The sequence below is a fragment of the Poecilia reticulata genome, linkage group LG4 (genome assembly GCF_000633615.1).
Source record: "Poecilia reticulata strain Guanapo linkage group LG4, Guppy_female_1.0+MT, whole genome shotgun sequence".
In the NCBI taxonomy this organism is placed as follows: Eukaryota; Metazoa; Chordata; class Actinopteri; order Cyprinodontiformes; family Poeciliidae; genus Poecilia; species Poecilia reticulata.
In genome coordinates, this window is record NC_024334.1 from 28,652,097 (window position 1) to 28,677,014 (window position 24,918).

The 24,918-nt window shown below is 40.5% G+C and overlaps 1 protein-coding gene across 1 annotated transcript in view; it reads left to right on the forward strand.

Annotated features, from left to right (window-relative positions):
• tnfaip8l1 (tumor necrosis factor, alpha-induced protein 8-like 1) overlaps positions 1 to 20,139 on the forward strand; it is a 27,490-nt gene extending 7,351 nt beyond the window's left edge. Inside the window, exons 2-3 of the mRNA XM_008407941.2 lie at positions 15,242 to 15,521; positions 17,961 to 20,139. Coding sequence (XP_008406163.1) covers positions 15,250 to 15,521; positions 17,961 to 18,249 — 561 coding nt within the window. The 5' untranslated portion in view covers positions 15,242 to 15,249 and the 3' untranslated portion in view covers positions 18,250 to 20,139. The remainder of the gene's footprint in view (positions 1 to 15,241; positions 15,522 to 17,960) is intronic.
• The last annotated feature ends 4,779 nt before the right edge of the window (positions 20,140 to 24,918 follow it).

Sequence of the window (24,918 nt, forward strand, 5' to 3'; positions counted from 1 at the left end):
TATATATATATGAAGCTTTGAGATGCCAATTTAAATTTTAGCCAATACAGATTTCTCTTGAAGAACTATAATTAAAAGGAAACGTACAAGAACAAAACTGAAAAAAACTGAAAGTGTTTTGCTGCTTTGACTTGAGTATCTTTATATAGAACCGACCCTGTCATATTGCTCTTTTAAAATAAAACTAATAAAGAAGTTGTTGTTTAAAACAAAGACAATGATTGCATGAGTGAGTTTTTAAACTGGCTTTGGCATCATACTATAGGTGATTAGCATGATCAAATAGAAAAGTCTGTGCATACATCAGAGGTGTTGAGAGACAGTTCTCAAGATGTTTTCCTGCAGATTTTAAGTCTTTCCATTGTTGCATAATTTTGCATTATTTTGGCTCTGCAGTGCTTGATTCTGGACCTGAATCTGCTGTGGGACATGTCTGACCCATCCACCTGACCACGAGGACTTGACTTCTAACCCCAGATGTCAATTCTAATCTTTTTCCAAAAGCTGCCAGTATTTGCACATCCAGCTGCGTGTTTCATGTCAGACAGCGGTTAAAATTCAAATGCACAAAACTGCAATTTGATGCTCTTTCTTCAGCCTTCCTGTTGTCTGCTGAAAGTTTTGCTCTCTCCCAGTTTTTCTTGCTCACTCGCAGCCTGAATGAACTAAAGGAGTATCTTGATATGTTGAAGAAAATATATTTTGCTTTTAAATAGCCTCTTGCATATCTGTGCTTCCTAAGACTTCCTTATAAATGCCTCAATGATATTAAAAATGGTTGTCATCACTAATCATCCTTATTAGTAGCATTTAGCTCAAATAGAAATGAGTCCTTTTCTTTTTTTTAATTTCCAATGAGTTGGTCACTGGTCAGGGCTAACTGAGCTGAAAATCATCTGTTTCCTGTCATCAGCTTATATATTTGTATTTTATCAGCGTGTGTAGACATTGCCATCATCCCGGGCCTGTTAGACCCGGCATAATGACAATAAGTGCTGGTTGACAAGGTGTTGGATATCTTACTTGAAGCTTACTTGCAGCTTTTTGATCGTTTGGTAGATGCGTTCTGTTTTGCAAGGCTTTTATTTTGCCTTGAATGTGTGAAAAGTCAAGTCAGATGAGTGACACCTACAAATTTTAACCAATTCATAAATTTTCCACTGAAAGGTCAAGCATGAACTTTTTATTATGCAATATATGCAATAAAGCTATTCAGAAGCACTTCTCTGTTCTCAGAAGACAACTTTCAGGAGCTGTCCTCTAATTGTGAAGAAGTATTTAACAGCCTTTTATGGCAGAATCAGTTGTTGTGGGGGGTACTGTAGAAACATTTTTATGTGGTGGTGCATCTTCTTAACAGCAGGAAGAGGACATGTGGTCTGGTGATTCTTTTTGGTTATGTTGTACACTGTTTAGCTTCTTGAGTTTCTCCCTGTTAAATCATGTCTTTTAATGGGCTTTTTGTACTTTGTTGGATTCATTGCCAGTTTAAAGGATTTTAACTGGTAATTCTATTGCTTTTAATTATCTTTCATTAAGAATGCAAGATTACTGACCACCAATAAAAGGAGCTTGGAAGTAGGGGCGCACTGATCGATCAGCTGGTCGATCACTCAACCCTACTTTCCTAAATTTTGGGTGATTGGGGAGCGGCTGATGCCTACATGTGAAACCGATCTTTTCCACCAATCTTACTTGCATTTAAATGGCCACAGAGCTGCTGCACACTTTGTTGGTGGTTTAAAGTTTTTAATGACTTCAGACCTTGTGATTTTGTAATGTGTGAAACATTAAAAACTAATGAAACTGATTTTTCAGTTTCATCAAATCTTACAGAAAAGATTTGATGGGCTTAATTAAAACCAATGACAAGTTTTTCAACTAAGAGCAAGGAAACATCTGAACCTGGCTTTAGGTAAGTTATCAAAGTCATGAAAATGACTTTGATAACTTGATAACTTCATGAAGACATGAAGACTTGTCTTCATGTTCATCTAAGACAAGTCTGTATTGTTTCACATGTATTGATCAATATTCAATAAAATAAGATTGGAACATCGAAGGTGTATTGCGACTTCATAACAACCCAACAGTGTCAGTTTAAAAAAATTAGTTTCTGCCAAAATCAGAGTCAGGTGTTCAGATTTTTTTATCTTATCTTTTATTTATGTATCAGTGGTCGTCCTGAAAACTGCAATTGGTGCAGTGAGTCTTATTACTTAAGCAACTCCTGAACTTATACAACTTCAGGAGCTTATTTTAGACAGCAGTCCCTCTAATTTCCTTAAATATGTCTAATGATTTTGGATGCTGTAATTTAACTCACATTAGGTGATAAAAGAACCAGCAAATACCATACATGTCTAGTTGGTTGGAACTGAAGTACTTTTCTGAAAGAGCAAGTATTCTCCTCTCTATCAAACTTCATCACTTCTAGCCAGGTTGCGTGCCAGCACTGGGAAAAGGAGCTGACCCTTTGTTTTAAGGACTGCTATTGTTGTAAGGTAATATTGTTCTGTTATCCCAGACTGGAAACAGGATATCTGTTCATATGCAGACATCTTAGCCAGTGCATTATTCTGTTCTGTAATTAATGGTGAGCTGACTTCCGCTTCTGAATGAGCGACATCCGACCCAACGCTTTGTCCATTCAGAGTCCACTTGGAGCAAGTTATATTTCAAAGTCGTCGGTGTCAAAATGGGATTTCCCAATCATCTATCCACTGAAAACAATCATGAATTTAAGGGACTTCCTCCAAGCGGGCTCATATTTTAACTGGATTAAATAAATTAAAATGAAAAGTAGACTGAATGCTGCCCTAGTTTTCAGCACATTTCCATTTTGCCCCAACATCATGTTTTTTTTTTATTTGTTTTTTTTATAAAACTAATTTATAATTTGACATAAAATTGATAATTTAACTCAAATTTGAGTTAATCGGAGAAAGATATTACAGTAAATAAATACAAAATGCTGTTGTTAAGGTTTACTGCGGTTATTTAAAATGGCTAAAATTAGTGTGACGGGGAAAAGACAAAATCTGAAAGGAGGTAAAAAATATTCATGACGCTGTACTCTTCTTATTACACCATCGCTGTACTCTTCCATCTCTACTTATAAAGCATCTTTGCTTGTTTAAATGAGTTTAAATGTCATGTATACATTTCTCCCAGTTTATAGTAGCACTCATTAATCACCTTGATGATCTCAGCCTAAACTCAGACTCTCCTGCTTTATGTTACTGCTGTAAAAATGCTGTTGTGTAAAACACACGTTTTTCCACCAAGTTTTCAAATGATTTCCTCCTGTTTAAGTGATTAAATACACTGGTAAATTATATGAACTCTTCCTATGTACCTGCCTACCAAATCTTTCATTGTGTGTGTGTGTGTGTGTGTGTGTTTGACATTTGCTGGTTCAGCCAGAGTTTACGCCGGGAGAGAAATGATGCCGATGGGTAAATGGAGGCAGTTAAAGGTCACCGGCTCGACTCAAACTGCTAACCTGTTAGACCGAACGCGAGTTAGACAACCACCTTAGCCACTGCTTTTGAAACGTCAACGACTGGAACCGTGAGTGGATTACAAAGCTTTTTTTTCTGTTTGTTGTTGTGTGTTCTGGTTCTGTGATCTCCTCCGTCCTAAAGAAGGGAGGATTTGCTCTGATGGAGTTGTCTCTCCCGGGGTCACAGCGCTCCAGTCCACATGACTACTAAATCCCTGAAGAACATGAAAGTCGTGACATTTTCTGCTGCCATCAACCAATCAATTGTTATTCTGTCATGGGAAGTTCCACAGTCCCAGCTGAAGCTTCCCCCCCTCTCTCCTAAGTTGTGGTGGCCCAAGCACTTTTATATTTTTGTGTTGCCGTCCTGTTAATGCTGACTCTTATCGGCATCCCTCAAACTGTCTGTTTCCAGCTTCCTGTCATTTCTCACCTGTCACTTGTCAGCTTTATCGTCTCTGACAGCTGAGTTGAGGTGATGTAGAGGATTTATCTGCGACTCTGCTCAATGTTCCCCGTTTGTACACAGCCTACCTAAAATATCAGACACTGCTGTTGTGATGAATCTGTTTTATCAAGCATCTGAAAGGAAACATTTGCAATAAACAAAAACGGCATCATAATTTTTTAAGTTTGAAGTGGAAGAAAATGTTAGATGCATCGATGAGGCTTTTAATTGGACGATACAGATTTCCTTTTTACTTTGGTTTTACCTGCTAATTCCAATTTGCATTGCACTTTTATTTTTATTTATTCCTGGGGCTACAGCACTTAAAAAAAATAATATTCGTGCCTCCATTTAGCTAAAATATTGTGAAATAATCTATCAGAAAATTAGAAAGCTTCCTGGGCTTCCTCAAAAATTTTAAAATGAAAGAAATCTTGACGTAAACTTCTGAATTTGAGGAAAGGAATAAAATGTTTTCTATAAAAAAAAATATATATTTCTCATTATTTAGTAAGTAGGAAAAAAATCTTTTTCTTGCCTAAAGCAGCAGTGGTTTCGTCTGATTGTCAGAAAGTGAGGCAAAAAAAACAAAAGCAGACAATATCTGGTTTATATTGTAAATCCCAAACATTTGCCTCATTTTTACTGAATAGATGAAAAGTGCATTGAAACACAAGCTACTGTTTGATGCATTTTGAGATCCAAGATGGAGGAGGGAGTAATTAGTTTTGATACATTTAATGAATATAACTGGGGGACATTTTTATAGTATATTTTATCTATTTTATCTGCCAATTACTCATGAGAAGAAGTGTAATGAAACAAGGCAGATTTCTTGTCTTGGACTCATTGATTGGTGCATCGCTATTCAAAACTTTCATTGCCGGTTAAAAATGGAAACACTCAAAGGTGCAATGAAACTGGATTAATACATTAATAAGGATGCACAGAAAAAAAAACTTGTGATTTGTCTTCACAATATCTTCTTCTAAACTAAATCCATTACTTCTTACTCCAGAGGTAGAAACTCTGTTCTCATTGATGGACCAACTAAGCTTTAAAAATCCTAGAACCTCTAATGTTCGATTGTTTTGCTTCACATTGCTAAACAGAAGAAAAATCAGAAAACGTCTAACCCAACACGCCACCCTGCTCGTCGTTCAGTCGATGTTTGTCTCCCTGCCTTGAATACTGCAACATATTTCAAACATTAGCCTTCAAAGTTGCTAATGGAGCAGCTCCCACCTACTTGAATGCTCTCGCAAAGGCTTATGTCACAACTTGGCCTCCCGGGTCACCAAGGCATTGTCGGCTCGCGCTGCCTACACCACACTCAAGACAATCCAGGCTTTTTTTTTTTTTTTTTTTTTTTTTTAGATGTCGTTCCAAGATTGTGGAATGACTTGGTAAGCGTGATCAGAACAGGGGCGACCTTGTTTACTGTCAAGAAGCTGTTGAAGACCCGGTTCTTCAGATAGCATTTCCTTCGCTGTACTTCACTACAGTCTCTACTGCAGCATTTCTTTGTGCGCTTTCCTTGTCGGGTTCTGACGCCTCCGCATGGCCTTCCTACTAAGTACCATATTGTTAGCTTTGATATTAGCTATGTTGTTAGATCCAGACTTGTAATTTGCTTTGAATAAGAGCCTCTGCCAAATGGATAAACTTAAATATAAACTGAACTTTTTCATTGCAAAAACACAAAATCTTACCAAGTATTTTTGCACATATCTTAGCACACTTCAAATAAGACAAAGCCTACTTTCAAGTAACTTTTTAGCACGATGTAGGAGCTTGTTTTAAGTAAATAATTAATTAATATTGACGATCAAGTGCTAGTCATAAGTGAAATAATCTGCCACTGGATCAAGACATTTTCCCCATTTTTTTAAGTGAAAGAGTCTGCCATCAGAACTAGTGCTTTTTCATTAATTTTAAGGTTTTATGGAATTAAAACAAGCTCCTATTTCTCGTTGAAAAGTTACTTGTAAGTTGTGTTTGTCTTACTTTATGTGTACTAAGATATTTGCACTTGAACCCTTCAGATTTTGTGTTTTTTGCAGTTTCGAAGTGAGGTTTGTGTGGATTTTAGTTTCTCAGTCCTGCTTTCAGTGTTTCTTTGTAACTGCTCTTACTCTAATAAATGAAGTGGGGTTTGGAGTAGTAAAAGAAAAGCTCATATACATAAAACCTGCATTAGGTGCGGTCCCTAATGTGTTCATAAAGTTTGGTTAAAATGTATTATTGCTTAAACCAATTCATAATTTAGAGGATTAGTCTCCGAGTGATGGGATTAGTTCTACATTCACTTCTTAATGGACTCTTGCACTTTTCCTGGGAATCTCTGAGAGAATAACAACGTATCCCCCTCATCTGCGCCCTTTAATAAGCCCTGAATGGTGATGATGAACATGTGACAAACAAGGCCTCAAACTGTCATCATTACAGTCCTGATTGATGTTATGCCACAAGCTGTGGCTTTCTGTGTAATTGCAAATTATATGATGTTGGTCTCTGGGCTGTTTGGCAAAATAACCGAAGGAAACCTCAAAATCACATAAAGTTCTTGGTCATGGGTGCGTTTCCGTGTCAGAATGTTTTAGTTTAAAAAAACATTTTTTTAACATTTTCTCTGCATGTTAGGACAATGAGTACTATTTAAAACTATTTACACTGGGTTATGCGATAATCCTTTTATAATTTGTTGAGCCTTGGTTCTCTTCATTGCTCTCAAGGACCTTATGAAACAGCTGGATGCAACAGCTGATGGATTCCATATGAATACATTGAAGTGACATTCAAAGTGTCCCCACACAAACAGCAGCTTTATCTGCTCTGAAACTCAGACGCCTCAAATTAATTATGGATATCTCGGTTTCTTTTCATCTCGCTTGAAAATCCACCCAGACTCGCCGAGGAAGGCCAGATAAGTTATTTTATTGTCTTCGCAGTCTGTTTTAAGCTCCATCCCTCAGTTGGGCTGTCACACTGACTTGACAGGGCTGTCTGTACCTGCAGCAGGGCGACAAGAGTCCCTGCTTCCATTACCTGAGCTCATGCACTGTCACAAGACATCCATCACACATTGTGTGAGGTCTGGCTTCATTTCCATGAGTCACCTCTGCCGAGCCGCTGTCTCTTTTTGAGCGAGACGTCGTCGGCTGGTTCGAGGCGACCGTGCGAGTTTGCGGCTCGTCTGGCTGCTCTCATTAGAAGTGCCGAGCTCCCGGCAGCCAGGCCCGTCGCTGTAAGTGCAGATGTTTGTTTTCTTGCGCTGATCAGCAGGCCTTGTATATTCTGCCACATTGCTGAGCAGCGCTTTCTCCTGTCACGTCTTGTTTTGCTTCAGATCTGCTAAAGTCTTGCCTCTCTAAATACCGTGGAGACACCGTGTCAGGGTTTGCTGTCTGCAGCCACTGAACTTCACAGACCATTTAAGATTAGGTGCCTCACCACTTTCATGCTTCACAGCCACGCATGTACACAGATTTTATTCTAAAACCATGTTTACATGGAGCATTAAGCTTTCTTTCCTTGTGGACAACAGGAGTGTGACGGGTCTTTGCAGTGGCAGGCAGAAGGGACAACTTTAGTGAATAAAATATGATTTTCAGAGGACATTAACAGGCGAGTGCATAACCCGATGAGCCACATGTGTAAGATCCTCTGGTTTGCCTGTAATAAATGTAAAAAAAGGATCTGATGTTTTGTTGCAGAGTTAACTGGGATATTGGACTTGGCTCAGGTTCAGTTCACTCCTTTACTAGTCAGGTCTCCAATTTTTACTTGCACTTTATCTATACAACCAACCTATTTTGTGTGAGTGTATATCCGTGGTAATACAGGGTATCTATGAAGTCTGAAGAATGGAATTTGTGTCGTTTTCCAGTTACAAAAAAGAACATCTGGACCTTACTGGATTGCTGATGATCCATTCTGGTCTTATTTGTAGTTTGCGTTGATCACGATTGGTTGGTTTCAACTTATTCACCTGCGTTTTGGAAAGTGACCCCAAAATGCACTAGGACCCCAAGTCCTAGGTAGCTATAACATCTGAGGAGTTGTATAAATGCCAATGTAATATTTGTTTTGCTACTTTATAACTTTATCCTTTTCACACAATGCATCACTTTTGCTCAGAAACGTAGACGATGAGCAAGTTTTGCTTGGGGGGTTTTGTAGGAAGCTGCTTTTGGAGGAGGTTTTTAAACACCTGCTTATTCCTGGCAGCGTTCTGGCGGTGAGTAAGCCCCGCTCCCTCTGGATGAGAAACAACCGCACACATGGATCATATCAGGAGACTTCTCTGTTGGCAGGACACGGGGCTCAAGGCAGCTCTCACCCTTTCAGCTCTGGATAAATGATTTCCAGATGTCCCAAACAAATGGACAAAGGATTCATTGGCGATTTCAACATTGCCCAGTTCTCTTGTATTTCATGTGGAATTTCATCCTCTTTGTTATTATTGAATGAAAGTGCCGTTCTTTGCTGCTCATCTCGTGAAAAGACCGTGCAAATGTCTTGGTGTCACTCGGATACACCCTCGCCTGCTGCCGATGTTGAGAAAGCTATGCACTGGTGGCGATAAATACTCCACGAATCTCCTCTTCTAACCTGGTAGTAAAAAAAATGCAATGACTTATGAGTTTGTACCAATTAAATTCAAGTTTGAATAACATTTTTAAATAAGAAAAGCATTTTATTGTCTAAAATGCGATAAGATAGCATTCCTGTAGCATATATGCTTGATCATTTGTAGCAGAGGATGCATGTGCAGCTAAAAAATACTTCTGACAACAACATGCGTGAAGCTTTCTGCTGGACTTGACATCAGTACACAGTAGGGCTAATCTTTTTACTATTTTTGGGTTTACCGATTAATAATTGGACTGTAAATGGTGGTCAGATTTTTTTTTTTTCTTTTTAAAAAGAATTTGAACTGAGTGAAGCTAAAACGGTTGATTTTTTTTTTTAATGTAAAATGTATCTATTTTTTTGTACAGTTGTGACTTATTTCACCATATGGTCTTTTCTAAGTCTAGATTAGTTGACGATCATTTCAATAATCGACTCACCATGATCCAGCTGATTAATCGTCTCAGCCCTAGCTTATATCTTTATAAATGACTAGATGTTTTGTGTTGCAGTGGGATCTTCTTTTTTTTATGTAGCACAATCCCTACAAAAGAGATTCCTTTTAGCTTTTTCTCCAAAAGCTTCACCTCCACCTTTCAGGTTATTTTCTTTCTCAACTAAATGGAAACGCTCTTGCTGCCGATCATTCGCAAGCTTTTAGAGAGCATCGACATTTTCTTTCTTTTGGCAGCCGCTTCAGGTATCACATTACGGATTGTTGAGATGAAGCTGGAGGAGTCTGGTTTTAAAAACCTTCAAATTAAATGTGTCCCGACTTTTTCCTAAAAGAAACGGCTGTGAACGAGGCAAAGCCCATAGAAGCTAATTAAGATTTTAGAGCTTAGTAAAAGCTGTTTGAAAGCTGAAATCTCTTGGGTTGGCTGAGCATTTGAGCAGCTCTTCCATTCTCCTCTTTAGAGCAAGAATGTTAAAAGTGTGTTTCTTCTTTGGAGATCACTGAATTCTCTTCTATACTATGAATAATAACAGGGAGGTTAGCAAAACTTTGACATGCCCTCTCAGTGTTTCTCTCGAGTGGCTCCACTTGCACACAAGCCTCCATATTTGAACTGTTTGTATACACAAACCCTGACAGGCAAACACTCCACCTCCCTCTGCCCCCGTCCTCCTCATCCCCTGTTTTCTGTAGCTCTCCGGCTACACGGCTGACAGCGTATGATGGCTCAGGTCCCTGACGAGAGTGGAATTTAATGAGCACTATGAAATCTCTCTCCAATCTAAGAAAGTGGTCTATTATCCATCAGCACTTCTCAAAACTGATACATGTCCGTCATAGGGAGAGAAACAGGGAGGTGTAAATCCAGACTTTCTTTTTTTGCTTTTCTTGAATCCTCTGAAATGTGATTCTGCTCTGAGAGCTGACCAGACCGGCCGAGCACCTATCACTTAAATAGCAACAAAGATTTCAAACTCATCCTCTCTCTCTCTCTCACTCTCTCTCTCTCTCAGCCCAGTCATTATACGTCTCTTTTCCTTTGTTTTACATTTCACAAGCATTGCATCAGAGGACGACTGCAGCTCGGTAAGTTAGTCAGGACCACGTTGAAGCGGCGGATGAGGGATCTGCTGCCGCTCCTTCTTCATCAGCTAAACCAGAGACATGACTACGTACGCGTCCGGCAGCCGCCTCAAGACGAGGTTGGCCGGTGCCACATCCTGCTTCGGGACGCTCTGTAAACGAGCTCTCGTTCGACGCCTACGTTTTCTCAACGCGTCAGTATTGACTTGTAACACACCTCCACCCTCTTTGTTTTCTCTCCCATCGCCCCGCCTTCGCTCGCCCTCTCCTCGTGCGTCTCCTCTCTGGGAGGCGTCCTGCTGACGCTCTCCAAGGAGTCTTATTGATATGCTTAGAGAGGCATTGCAGACGGAGGGAAAGAGAGGAATGAAAGTCACACACTGCAGCAGGAGATTCACTGCCTCCTTTCTGCTTCCATCAACAGTGGGGAAAAAAAAAAAATATCACAACTTACCCAGCAGGGAAATCTCGTAGCTCCTTTTTTTCTTTTTTCCTGCTTTGGATTTGTAATTACGGCCCTGCGAGAGGATCGACAGTTGGCCTTTGGGGCATATGCTCAATTAATCTTTAGGGCTCCTTTCATGCTGAGACATAAAGATTAACTCTTTATCATGATGTCAATGGGACACTTGGTTAACTGCAGCTTCTTCAGGGTTTTTTTATTTTATTTTTTTTGCAGTTACATTTTGCAATGAATCACATGTCTGAGACTCTGAAAGGAAGGAAATCTGATCTGACTGTGGAGTCTGCTTTATTTGTCTTTTTTCCCCCTGAGGTGTAGAAGTGTTTCCTTTATTTCTGTGTGCGTTTCGTCACTTCCCCAAGTTCCTCACTCTTGGGCTAGGCATTGTTTATTTAACAAAGGAACGGATGTACTTTAAGTTTCAGATGCAATTACATGCCAAGATTTACGCACTTTTAGCCACATTATTGTTCATTGAATAGGAAAAAAAAACACCTTTTTTCCCCGCAACTAATACTTTTTATTTTCAGCTTTAACGTTTTTTCTTTGTTTGCTTGTTTTTTGTTTCCTTTTAATAACATTAAATTATTTGCAAGAACATGTCAGTTTTTCCTCTGGGAAATCAGAGCATGCTAATTTTACAAGTTACTTGTAAAACTGACAGATGCCAGTTTTACATCAGGAAAGCTCAGGACGCGAAGTTCTTTTAAGATTTATTTATTGAAGATTTATTTTTCTGAAACCGAAGCATACAGCTCTTTATGCTCTTCTCAGCCACCGGTGAATTAGCCTGTATCTGCTTCAGCAGTGTTCTTTTAATTGATGACCCAGGTTTGGCGCTTTTCCACTGCTATTTTGATGATGAGCTCCAAGTCTTTACGTTTGGACGGTTTCTCTGCTGTCAGCTTCACCTTTAACTCCCTCTTCAGATTTTCTGTCACATTCTGGTTGTGGATATTACTCCAGACAACAGAAACATGTTTCAAAAAGTAAAATATTACTTCAACTCTAAATTTGGTGATAGAAGCCCAGCATAAACAAAGGATAAATATATATGCTCTATTGAAAACGTGCAAAATACTAGTTTGTCTTAAACCTAACCATTTACTTAATTATCTCTTCTTTTTTTTTGTATTTATTTATTTTTTGAAGGGGGAAGAATTTAGTTTCATATTTAGTATCTTTGAACTGATGGGCTGGGCTGTTTAGCACATTCTGAAAGTTTTTTGGTTCAGTTTGTGCTCTTCATTTCTATATTGTAAAAATAATGAAATATGTTAAAAACTATCCCTTTGTTCCTATGAAATGGTTATAATGCTGCTGGCTAGAGCTGCGTAATATATTATCATAATATCATCTTACACAGTTAGCATTTTTCTGTAATACGTTTAGGGGTGCTAGTTTTATAATGCAGCATAAAAAGTTTTAGGATATATATATATATATATATATATATACACAAGGTCTAACAGCAGAGCATAGAAGTTTAGAGGAGCTGCTGAACACTATGATGCAAACCCAGTGAACCGCTGGTATCCCAGCGTAATAGACTGTCAGGTCGTGTCCTTGTCCCTTTCCACTCTGGGAAGGAATACTTTACCAGTCAGGCTGTGACGGCAGCGTAACACTGTTTGGATCAGCACCACGAGGTAGATTGCATTCTCTCTCAAGTTTCCTCAGCAGCATAGTGTCTTTCTCTCTCTCTCTCTCTGCCCTCCTTTCTGCAGAGCTCTCCCTCTGTAAATCATATCAGCCAGACTGATACAATCAGTATCCTCTGCAGCCAAGTGACACAGATGTTGTTCAGGTTGAGGAAACTGTGACAAACTAAACAATGCTCTCACACCATAGAGTAGAAAGTGTTTATCTGCTAATAGTGTTGGATATATTTCTCTCTTTTTCTTTTTTAAGTTTGATATGAGTTTGCTTAAATCCTCCCTATCAGGAGCCCCAAACTGACTGTTAGCTTTCCTTTGGTATGTGAATGTATCTCTCTCTCCAAACTCCCCTTGATAAAACTTCTGTTTGCCACAGATAAGGTGCCCAGGACTGATAAGTACAGAAACCTCATTTATAAAATCTGATCCATCCCTTTAAATAACTCCACAGCACATTGCTGATGTTTCTTATGGGCTGGTTCCTAATGCCATGCACACAACCATAAATTAATAAAGCTTGTAGCAACAAAATGTAGTAGTAGTTGTGAAGCTACATGCAAGCAGACTGAATTTTCTGAATATTAAGTTGCTGGAGTTTGCTAAAGATGAAATATCCTTTCTATATGATCCCAATAGTGGTGAGGTAATAATGCGGTAGGACAGGGCTAAGGACGGGGCTAACACCTCACACTTAAAGTAGTTCCATAAACACAAGAGCAGAAAACTGACGAGGCATAAGCTGTTTAGTTCTGCCATTTTAGCTGTGTCTTGATAAATTACAATGTCATTAAAAAGTTTGTTTTAGTAATTCAATTCAAAAACTGAAACTCGTATACATTATATGTGTCAGAATATTTAAAGCTCTGGTTTCTGTTTTGCTAGCTTATAACTAGTGGAAATGTCAGCCTAATAAAAAGTAAACTTTTTAACTTTTTATTCACCCATACCTGTCTATTTTAATAGTTGGAACAGCGAATATATCTTAAAAAGCATTAATAAACAATGGAAACTTGTCTCAGAGGCTTAAGAACTCTTCCTCACCTTGGCTTTTGGATGTACAGCCAATCGTTGACGAGGAAAATGTACGGCACTCCTGGTTTGGCTGCTTTGCAAATGCCAACCAATGGCATTGCACTTTTTCTTTTGAATATTTCAAATATGCTGTACAAAAAATATTTGTAAATGGGTACATTTTCTGTAAATAATTTGGGATTCTACTGAAAACTTGGCAAGTGTCCTCTGATTTCGCTCTAGTTCTGCTGGAGTGCTAAGGAGTCTCGGGTTGCTTTAATTGCTGCCTCCTCCTCGTCCACATTATTAGGCGTGCTTTCATTTTCTTCTTCACAATGCTCTAGTTTGCCTGCAAAAATTAACAGAAGTGCTATTGTTATTAAGCCAGATATGTGTACCTTTGGCAGTCCAGGAGGGCGCCAAGCCCTGCAAGAAAATCAAATCCCCAACTCCATACAGAAGGAAAGATGAAGTTCTCTAAAAGATTTCCTGGTACAGGACGGCGCTGACTTTGGACTCACTAAAACATAGCAGACCAACACCAGCAGATAACGTGGATCTTTAAATCCTCACTGACTGTAGAAGCTTCACACTCAATCTCCAGTGACTCGTCAGTCCAGGTGTTGTTACCTTAACTTCTAAATAAAATGCAAAATGTCCTCTTATCTGAAAAGAGGACTTTGAACCTCTGAGCTGCAGTGCCAGACGGGGGGACACTTCTTGGTGTATGGTTTAAGAGTTGCTTAAGACATAAAATGCAACAGTCCGTGCCCTGGATACGACCAGGTGTGGTGGCCCAGTGTGATTCTCTCCCAAACTCTTGAAATTCTTGGACGAAGCATTGTGTGAACGTTTTGTGGCTCATGCTCCTGGTGGAGGGAGTCCAGTCAGCAATCTTCCACTTGATCGAGTAAACCATAACATAGACATAACATTTCTATAATGAAATCATTTTTATTGGGCTTACGTACCACAAAATTTTATGAGCTGTAAGCCATAATCATAAAAATAAACTCTTGAACAGAATTTGTGACATGAATCTATACATGTCCCACTGTTTATCTGACACATTTGCAGAGTTTAAATGAAAATGGAACGTTTTATGTCAATTTAAAGCTCCTATTTTCCAACAGGTAGATGCTGTTTATATATAGTAAAGCCTGTGTAAAATGAAGCTCACGGTACACCTGTTCATTCACTCTCCCGTGCTGCTAATGAACTGTTACAGAACCCCCCCCCCCACACACACACATTTTTTTGTTTTTTTTCCCCACATACTCCCAGGTGATGCTGGGAGATTCGCAAAGGTTAGAGAGGAAAATAGATTCTCTTTATTTCATTCCTTTGAAAAGAGGAATGTGTAAACCTGCTGTGAAAGCCGGCAGCCCCCGTGACCTCCCACTATTCACGGGCTTTTATCATGCGTGCAGCCTGTCACTGAGTCACCTCACTTGGCACGCAAACACAAAGATTCACACATAAAGTCAAGCCACCCGTACGCTGCGACTGAACGGCTTCTGCGCATCTGCAGCTCACCTCCGTGCCTTGTTCCCTGGACGGTTTTAGGCTAACTAGATGTCCGGATTACACCAGCTGCTTTTGCGTGGTCGTGCTTTGAGCGTCTTCACTCCCACGCTCACGACACATTCTCCTCCAACTACCCAAGCCAGAGGGGTGCTGGCGCTAATTTGACAGCTGCCACGGCTCGTTATCTGATTAAAAGACAGTTCTTGGCCCTGCAGTTAAAACCCTATCAGTGTAAATGTTATTTGCAATAACCTCACGCGTTGCAGACTGCCAAGGTAATGCACTGTCAAACAAGATGTCTAAGGCGCAAAGTTAGTTTCTAACTTTGCGCCGACGTTGGAGCACCAGTGAACAAACATCGTCTTTATAGGCATGTCCTGTAAGATGATCCTTTTCCTGTTGGATATGACCATTAACCAGGCCGCTGTCCTCTCTTTGCTCCATCCTGACCCAGATTCGACCATGGACTCCTTCAGCACCAAGAGCCTGGCCCTCCAGGCACAGAAGAAGCTGATGAGCAAGATGGCCACCAAGAGCATGGCCAACCTCTTTATAGACGACACCAGCAGCGAAGTGCTGGACGAGCTGTATCGCGTCACCAAGGAGTACACGCGCAACCGCAAAGAGTCCCAGAAGATCATCAAAAACCTAATCAAGATGGTGGTGAAGCTGGGCGTGCTTTACCGAAACAACCAGTTCAACAGCGAGGAGTTGATCCTGGTGGAAAACTTCAGGTGAGATGGAAGAAACCGTTGTTTCATTTTTGATTTGGCTAAGGGTATGTCCGCCAGCTTTGCACATTTAGAAATAGCTACATTTTTGTATTTTTCATCGTCAAACTGCTCCAGTTCTGTCAGATCTGATGGAGAGTATCTATTAAAACCAGTTTTCAATCCTTGCAACATGTTTTGGATTTGATTTAGGTCCATTTTACCAAAGTTAACGTGCTTCAAGCTAAATTATGTCATTGTAGCTGTGGTTATACATTTCCTGCCACACAAAGCGTTTTGCATGTAGGCCAAAAAGTCTACATTTGGTTTCATCTCATCAGGACACACTCTTGAATGTGTTGAAGAGTGTTTTACAAACGGGGTTTTTCAAGGCTCTTCATCAATCAGACTTGTATGTAACATTTTACTTTCAGTTCCCAATTATGCACCGCCTTGCTATAATCCGACCTATGAAATGTCAATGAAACGTCTCGATTTTTGTGCTTGTAACATCACAAAATATGGAAAGGGCTATGACTATTTTTCCTAGACAGTATGTATTACATGTTGTAAAAAAAACAACTTTATTTTAAAACAGTTGGCTGGTTTCTAATCATTTTTTGTCTTTTCTTCATTTCTCAAACAAGCAGAGCAACACAATATTCAATCTTTGTTGCTGTTGCATCATGGAACAAAGTTGTTTAGTTAAAAACAATGCCATTATTTGTTGTTAATGGTAGCATAGTGTCTTTATCAGGTCTGAACAGGAAGCACAGCAGGCCTGAAAACCTTCCTGCAGTGCTGTAGATCCAGCTTGATGATTTGCTTGTATTCTTCACAGAGGGTGTTAGATTTCTACCAGAATATTTTTGGTTTTTAACTTACTCTGCTTTTTTGCTTTCTTCTCCTTCAGCCTCAGCTTTGGTGGTGTCTGCTGTGTGAGGAACGTTTGCAGGGTTTGGACTTCTGTAGCATAGAAACTAATCATTTGTACACTCGTAGGTCACTTTGTGACGCAAATAACAGAATCACTCAGCACTGGTGATGTTGCGAGAGAGACCCAGTCAACAGGACCTTATCCACCTTATTCCTGACATCCATGAATTTTAACCCTACAGACTATCGGCTGCTCATCTGTTGGGACCAGGCAGAACCTCCAGCCTAAAATATTTCCGCTCTGCTATTAATCTTTTTCAGAAACGGATTCTTTTTTTTTTTTGAAGGTGAGAGTTTGTTTGTAGGATTTCAAGTACTGAAGTGAAAGGTGCAAACATGCATAGGGGTTGTAGCTTCAGAATCTAGATTTTTCCTTTTACAGGTACTGCCATTAAAAGAGCAGCGAGTTCTCGAGGTTTGCAAGGACACGTCCTTAACTGTATTAAGACATATTGGATATCATTTGGCTTTTATGATGACTTTCTGTGTCTGTCAAACCTTAGTCTGGCCTTTATGTTTTTATTTATATACCTGTCATGAAAGTTAAACTTGTGCAGCCAATTTCAGACACATACTTCTCTAGTCGGTGTTAAAAAGCCTACTGTAAATGTTTTGAAGATACTGAAGAGTTTTTAGTGACTTCTTTTAACACCTTGCAGTCATATTTCGTGGTGAACTTGCACGGACGACCAGACCTGAGCACATTAGCAGCTATTTTTAAATCCCTTATCAGACTCGTACGCTGTTACAATCTGCTTACTGAAAGCTTTAGAAAGAGCTCTGGATCTCACTCTGCCTTCAACAGTAAACAAAATCGCTGAGGTTTAAGCGGTGAAAACCTCCTTCGAGCAGTTTGAAGGTTTGGTCCACTGCTCAAAGTGACGTGGTTCCTAGTTCGGAGTTCCCTCAAATACAGTATGTTTAGGCATTGCTAAATCGTATTTGTCGAAAACGTTTAATTTGCTTTCGTTTTTGAGCGTCTTGGATTACATAAACCTTTTAAATGTCCTCCACCACCTCAGCCTGTTCCTCATTCACATGAGCTGTTCTCCATTTTTGTTTTCAGCCCTGGTTTAATGTTCAGGTTTGTGTTTACTAGGCTGTTTGAGTCAAGCAACTGACTGTAAGCAATGTATGTCAGGAGTTGACAAACCTTGAGAAGTAACAAGGATGGACCTTTTCTTTTTTGGGCAGAAAAATAAAACCTGCAGTATGAGGCTTTTTTTTATGTGCTGATGGAAGCAACTTAATGAAATTGACATTTACATCACTTTGTATATTTTCCACTAAAACAGTAAAAGTCTGAGGACTGTGAAGCTGACATAAGTGCAGAGTCTGGAGAACGGGGCCTGTGTTAGCGTGGAGATGTGTGGCAGTGCAGGACAGCGCTGTAACTAGTGCAGCGGGGGAGCCGTGAAAGTTTCCTCCAGAAAATCACGAGGCAGCACTTTCTATTTTTTACTCCCCTCTTGCTGCTGCTCTGGTGTAGAAACTGACGGCGTCTCACTCGCTCTTCCCCCCTCGCAGGAAGAAAGTCCACACTCTGGCCATGACCGCCGTCAGCTTCCACCAGATCGAGTTCACCTTCGACCGCCGCGTCATGAGCGGCATCTTGAACGAGTGCCGCGAGCTCCTGCACCAGGCCATCCGCCGCCACCTGACCGCCAAGAGCCACTCGCGGGTCAATCACGTCTTCAATCACTTCGCCGACTGCGACTTCCTGGCGGCTCTGTACGGGCCCGCCGAGGTTTACCGGACCCACCTGCAGAGGATCTGCAACGGGGTCAACAAGATGCTCGACGACGGGAACCTCTGACCTCCATTCGCCGTACTGTTGCCTCAACGCCTATTGTTGGATTTTCTTGTTTATTATTATTATTATTGTAAAGGTGACAATCATAAACACTTGTACTCTACATGCTTCCAGATGTTGCTGTACTGACATTCCCTCATTAAGTTTGTCCAAAGACTGCTTCTGTTCTTCTTTATCTTTTTTATTTTTATTTTGTACTTGTATACAAATGAATGTAAAACTTTACACTCTTGTTAGTATATGTGACAACTGTGCCTGTAAACTCCCCCTCCCCCCCCATTTTATTCTTGTTTTCACGTTAAAAACTCATAAACATTGGCACAGGCCTAACCTCTGCCAGGTGCTTTTAAAGGACTTGCACCTAAAGAGGAACAAATAACGTAAAGGAATGATTGTTTTTGTTTTTCCTCGTAAGAGTAGTGTTGCACTCATTTCTGAACAAGCGCTGTACCGTTTTCTCACCTGCCGTTGTGACACCGGGTATTCCTGCTTAGCTTGCATTTTCCCCACCTTTAGAGGAGAAGCCAGGCGTTTGTTTCCAAAGGCTGCCGTTGGACTGCAACGGTCTGGTTTCTGGCCACCATGACAGATGTAAAATATGCGAGTCTATAAACAAGAAGGAACTACAGTATAAACAAGAAGGAATGCGTTGGTGCTGCACGCTGCCGATTGTTTCGGACGTCTCTCTGGATGCGCAATCATCCGGTCGGGGAGAATCCCAGTGAGGCACCAGCTGGAAAGTTTGACCAGCGGAGGAAACCTAGATGTTGCAGCTCGAGTCTGCTGGTCATTCAGATCCAGCCTCGTCTGAGCTGAAGTGGCTAAGCAGTCGGATGAAAGACCGGCTGCTTGGAGGACCGGGCCAGGTACAGAAATTATCACAGAGACGAACACGGCGCCTGATTGTGCTCTCCCGCCGCAATTACAGCTCCTCGCTCCGGGGTGGCGTAATGGCCTGGAGCTCGCCTGTGTCGAGCAGCCACTCCATTCCCCCTCCTAATGTGATGGAGGCAGCCACCTCTGCTAGTGCAGAGCGAGGAGGCCTTTAATGGACTGAAACATGTTGTGTTTCTTCCCCTGTTTAAGCAGCATATGAATAGTTACACCTACCCCTCTCTAAGCTCACATAATAATGGATGTCTTTCCTTTTTGTCCACCTTGTTTTGTATCAGCGCCTCTGTCTGGGAGATTGTTTTGTGCTGCGGCCTCATTTAGTATTCTGACTGTGTGTGTGTGTGTGTGTTTGTACCTGTGAGAGAATTGGAAATTGAGCCGTGTAATGAGTGCTGTGCTTTCCCAGATAGGATTGCTGAAACTTTAACTTCTTCTGCAGCAGCCCAGCCAAAGAAAACAGCACTGATGAAACTCCAAATGCTTCCTTTCCTTAGAGTAACACTCAGTAAAACTGCATGCACTTGATTATTGACAATAAGGGACACAAACAACCTGACTGTTGTGGTTTCAGGCTATTTTAACGAACCATTTTTCATCCTTGCATGACTTCCTACACACTCCGTCTCTCACTTTTGGACCTATTTGACCACATCATTTTGGAAGGCTTTGAAGTAAATCCCTTCTCCCTAAAGAGTTGACTGTAATTGTCTCTTTATGGCGTTTTTTAAAGTCCGTCCACATCTCAGGGATAGTTTAAATCTGCTCGTTTAAAATCACCACCGCAGGCCGTTTGAGCTGCCTCATTTATATTTGCAAAAGCTCACGTTTAATATTCTTTTCTTGTTTTGTTTTTTTTTTTTTTCTTTTGACTTCAGTGACTTTGTATTTGCTGATTGTTTCGTGTCTCTGTACTGTATCCTTACACAACAAATATAATACAGATTACTTTTTGAAGGAAAAGAATAAACTTTCCCTTGTCTCTTTTTATCTTTAATCACACACAGCGTCATCTCATCAGCGTGTTGGATGTTCTGCGTTTTTCCTGCCCGGATCGGGTCTGACTAATCTGTGTGTGTGTGTGTGTGACCTGAATTTTGTCGACTAAATCCCTCTTGCTCGGGAGGGAGGGAGAATAAAAACACAAACCCATCTGACTTGATAAGCGACTCGAGTTGGGGGTCACTTTTTTCCGCTTCTCCCAAGCGGACGCTTCGGTCAAAGGTATGGCAGGAAATGAGTAATGCGGAAAGACTTCTTTAGCTTCTGTTTTTGGGCATTTAAACACTGAGCTCAGCTTCAGTTTGATTAAATTCCTCTGCGTGCGCGTACGTCCACTCTTAATGCGCCATCTACTCTGCAAGGTTTTGGACTGAAACGATAATTTGCCTTGAAACGTGTTCGACGGTCCTCCCTGTAGCACACTTGAAAATCTGCTGCAGAACTAAGTGGCCATTTATCCTCTAATGTGCTCATTAACTCAACATGAGGGTTTTTTTTTTTTTTCGTGTGTGTGCAAGTTCAGAGCACGTTGTGACTGAGGGGCTTAAAAGCATCTTTATTTTTTTTCCCCACAGTCTTTCCTGCTTTTCTCCTGTGTTGTTAAATAAAGCAACAACGTTAATCTGAAATATTTCTTTCTTCTTCTCCCCAGGGGGAAGTTGCGTAAGAGGTGTTCAGCAGGGGTGCTAAGAGTTATAATAGTTTTCCTTTTTTTTTTTTTTTATTGATTCCTAACTTGCCATAGATGCATGTCATGTCAAACTCAAACTCCATTGTACAAAGTAGTGATGATAGTTAATTGACGCATAGAATAAAAAAATCTGAAACAAGGTTTATGTTTATATTAAGCACCTTTGTATGTCTTAACAGTTTTGAACCACCTGAGAGTAGATTTTTGCCCTTTTCTCTTTGTAAAATTGCTCAAGATCAGTCAGATTAGATGGAAACTGGCCATAAACATAAATGCTCAAGTCTTACCACATATTTTCAATTTGATTTAGGTCTGGATTTGATTAGGCCATCCTAAAACAAAATGATTCCTTGATCTGAACCATTATAGCTCTGACTGTGTTTACGCCTATTATCCTGCTGCAGGGTGAAGTTCTTGTCCAGGCTCAAATCTTCTGCAGCCTCCAACTGGATTTTGTTTTCAGCATTGCTTCGTGTTTATCTTCCATGTCGGTGCTGAAGAAGAGCACACCCACATTATGATCATGTTGCAGCTGTGCTTCACAGTCCAGCTAGTGTTTTTATTTAATCTAAAGTGTTCGTTTTCTAGCCCACGTAGCGTTTTGCATTTAGAGGAAAAAAAAGAAAAAACTTTGGTTTCATCTGATTAAATTGTCTTCTTTAACATGTTAGCTGTATTGTTTATATGGCTTCTGACTTGGTGAGGTTTCTTTCAGGAGAAGTGTTTTTATTTCTTGCTACTTTCTCGTAGAGATTTGCGTAGTGCATGACAAAAAAAAACAAAACATCTTGCTTTTGGATCTCTGCTGCTCTAAGTGTTACCGTTTTGTTATGGTTACAGTTGCATGATTTTTTTTCTTTTTTTTTTTTTTTTACAGCTATAAATAAAATTGAAAATGAGGACTTTCTATCCTATTCACTATAATTTGTATTGATCTATCACGAATAAAATATATAATTTTTTTGCGGTTGCCACATGATGAAATGTGGAAAAGAGGTGTGAATACTTTTATGAGGCACGTCTTAGATATTGTTTTCTGAACTAAAACTGCTTTTAATTTCTCTAAAACTCTCCTTGACCTGAGCTGCTTGATAGCCATGATGTTTTTTCACTAATATTCTCAGGCAAACCTCTAAGGCCTCCTGAAGGTTACTGCAATGGATTTTAATTGGGAGCATAGGCGAAATAGGAATGCATGCCACACTTTTCAGATATTGGTCCATAAAGAATTTTGAAAGTCGTAAAATCCACATATCTTTACCCTTGCACTAGTCTTCTGCATAAAATGTAAATACAATCTGTTAAGATTTTTACATAAAATGTGAAACATAAGGTGCATAAATACCTTAGCAACAAGGCACCATGAATACATGGTGTTGAGAGTTGTAGTCGGCCAGCTTCCACTGGAGGCATAATTATCATTTCTACGTAATAAAGTCACTACGAAGGAGCTGGTTTGCATTTTAAAAAGGGAGCTGGATGTAGGGAGCATGCAGAGGACCCCATTACTCTCCCTGCTCATGCTTGGTCACTGATTACCATGTTATGATCAGCAGAGCAGACACCTATAAGCCTAACGAAAGAAAAAGTTGAGCTCAGCTGCTCACTGATCATTCCTGGCTGCTAAAAAGTAACAAATTATGTTTTGAGTTTCTCTCCTGTGGGCAGATTTGTGAGGAAAGGACAAGCCAAGCTATACTTTTTTTTTTTTCTACACTCCATCCCTGCGAGGATACAGTTAGTTTTGGCACACAAAAAAAAGAAGTCTGGCTGCATGTCAAGGCGGACTCAAATACCCCAATGTTTGAACTCTGGGTGGTGCAACAAAGCAAACCACGGGACGTTGTGTTCAAACAGCTGCGTGCTTCTAGATTTTCCTTTAGCATCAAGGCCAGAATAATAATAATAAAAAAGGCTCTTGGGTTTAATAAGGGCAGAGAGCATAAAGAAGAAACAGCAACATGATTCCGCTGCTTGTTTCTGTGATCTCCGCTTCGCAAACACAAACATGTGTTTGCTTATCCGCGCTGCAGCTTTATATTTAGTCATCACTCGTCTGTTTTTTTTGTTCCTCATCTCTATGGAAATCCATGTGTCAAGGCGATCATCCCGAACCAACGACTGCATGCACTCCGTCTAAATCTCATTACAGCGTGCCATAAAGGCGTAGCCCCTTTCAGGCGAGGGCCTTTGCTGACATTTTAAGCGCTTCCAAAATTTCTGCTCCACACCAATCTCATGTAGGTTAGCTGGCAGAGCACTGCAGACTCTGTGCTGCTTATTATGTATTACTTTGCTTTTGTAGTCCCTCCACATCGTTACTCATCCGGTATGCTTAAAGGTGCTCTCCCCTCTGGCAAGCACAACTATGACAGTCAGCTTGGAAGTTAGAAGTCTTTCAAAACTCCATCTCCCTCCCTTTTTATTCTGTCTGTCTGTCTCTCTCTCTCCTCCTTCCTATTGTCCCCACTCCTCTCTCTCCCTTCCTCGCTCTGTAGTCCTCAGAGAGCACCTGACTGACGTGTTGTTCAAGGATGAAAAGCACAGCGGAGGGGAATCCAAAAAGCAAACAACTCGGAAAAAAAAAAAAATACATGAGAAGATGTGAAAGACGCAGCCGCACGCACGCGCGACTGCATTCACAGACTCCTGCACCTGAACCCCTCAGGATTATCACCAGCAGCGAGCTGGACACTTGAGGGACGACAGCATCTGCTCGCTTCCATTTTTAATACCGCAAAACAGAACAATATGCCCTCAAAAAAAAAAAAAAAAAAACTTTTCATATTCACTTTGTGTGGACGCGGAGATAAATAGGACCACATAATCCTCCTTGGTGCGCGTTGTTCTGCCGTCCAGGCGGCTATTGAAAGTCCCCATGTGCCCAGAGGCGTCCTCACTGTGACTAAAAGCCATTTTGCACAGCACATTTCGACAGACTCCAGTGGGGGGAGAGGGTGTTGGTGGGGAGGGCTTTGAGTTTCAAAGCATTTCTTTTATATCTGACTTTTCCACCGAGTTATGTAAGGGTTTCCGTGGAAGATATTCAACCTGGAAACTGTCCCTGCAGTGACAGTAATGTTCAGCAAACACATGTAAGCAGAGGAGTGGCCCAGCGCACGCTCTGCTGCTTCTCGACGGGCAGTCGGTTTGTTGCAGCCACTCAAAACAAGAAAAGGGAGCACCGCAGGAGGCAGTGGAAAAGGTTAGAGGGAGACCATATGCTGTGTCTGTTCTCTAGCCGCTCTCAGTCGGCACATGATGGTGACAAAAAGGCCACCTGGTTGAAAAGCAGAGTCGGGAGACTGCAGGTCTAAAGCTTTAAACAGGAGAAGGTTCACTAGCTTACTTTGTTTTTGCTTTTGTCCTTCCTTCTCTCCCCCCGATACACACACACACACACACACTCACACACATATTCAGCTTATTAATATAATGAATGGAGAGGCCAGTCGGCATGACACAGACAGAAGCTGTGACAGCTACTTTACTTTTTATTCCACATTGACTTTAAAATGAGCAGCTATTGTGTGTTTCGCTGCCATCTCATTTACAAGCGTTGTACATGGTGGGTGGCTGATTGGGGGAAAACTGTGAATTTTAACAAGTTCAACGCCTTTAAACACCCTCTCTCACACACAAGCACAGGGTTAGTAACGTCCATTAGTCTATTATATATAAGTAAATAAAATAAATCCATTTAATCATGTTTACTCTGGCAACTTTTTATGTTGCAAGCACCCTGTTTTAGCCCTGTGGCATTGCTGTCATTATGTTTAACCCTTGGGAGTCAGTGTTCTAAATGGCCGTTTTTGACTAATTTTTGATTTTACCTTTATATTTCTTAATAAAAACCATTAATATTGCTTTATGTGCTATCATTTTTTTCAGGACAGCCTGAACTTTGTCAATTTACACATATTTTTGTCATTTGGACATACTGACATTGCATTTTGGGCCTAAAATCACACAAAAAAAGAAAATTCGAGTAGGAAAAGTTTTTATTTTTGTCACTGTGAAACCCACAAATATGTATAACAAATATGTTTTATGGTTTAGAATTCTAAAGTATACTCTATATTTCAAAA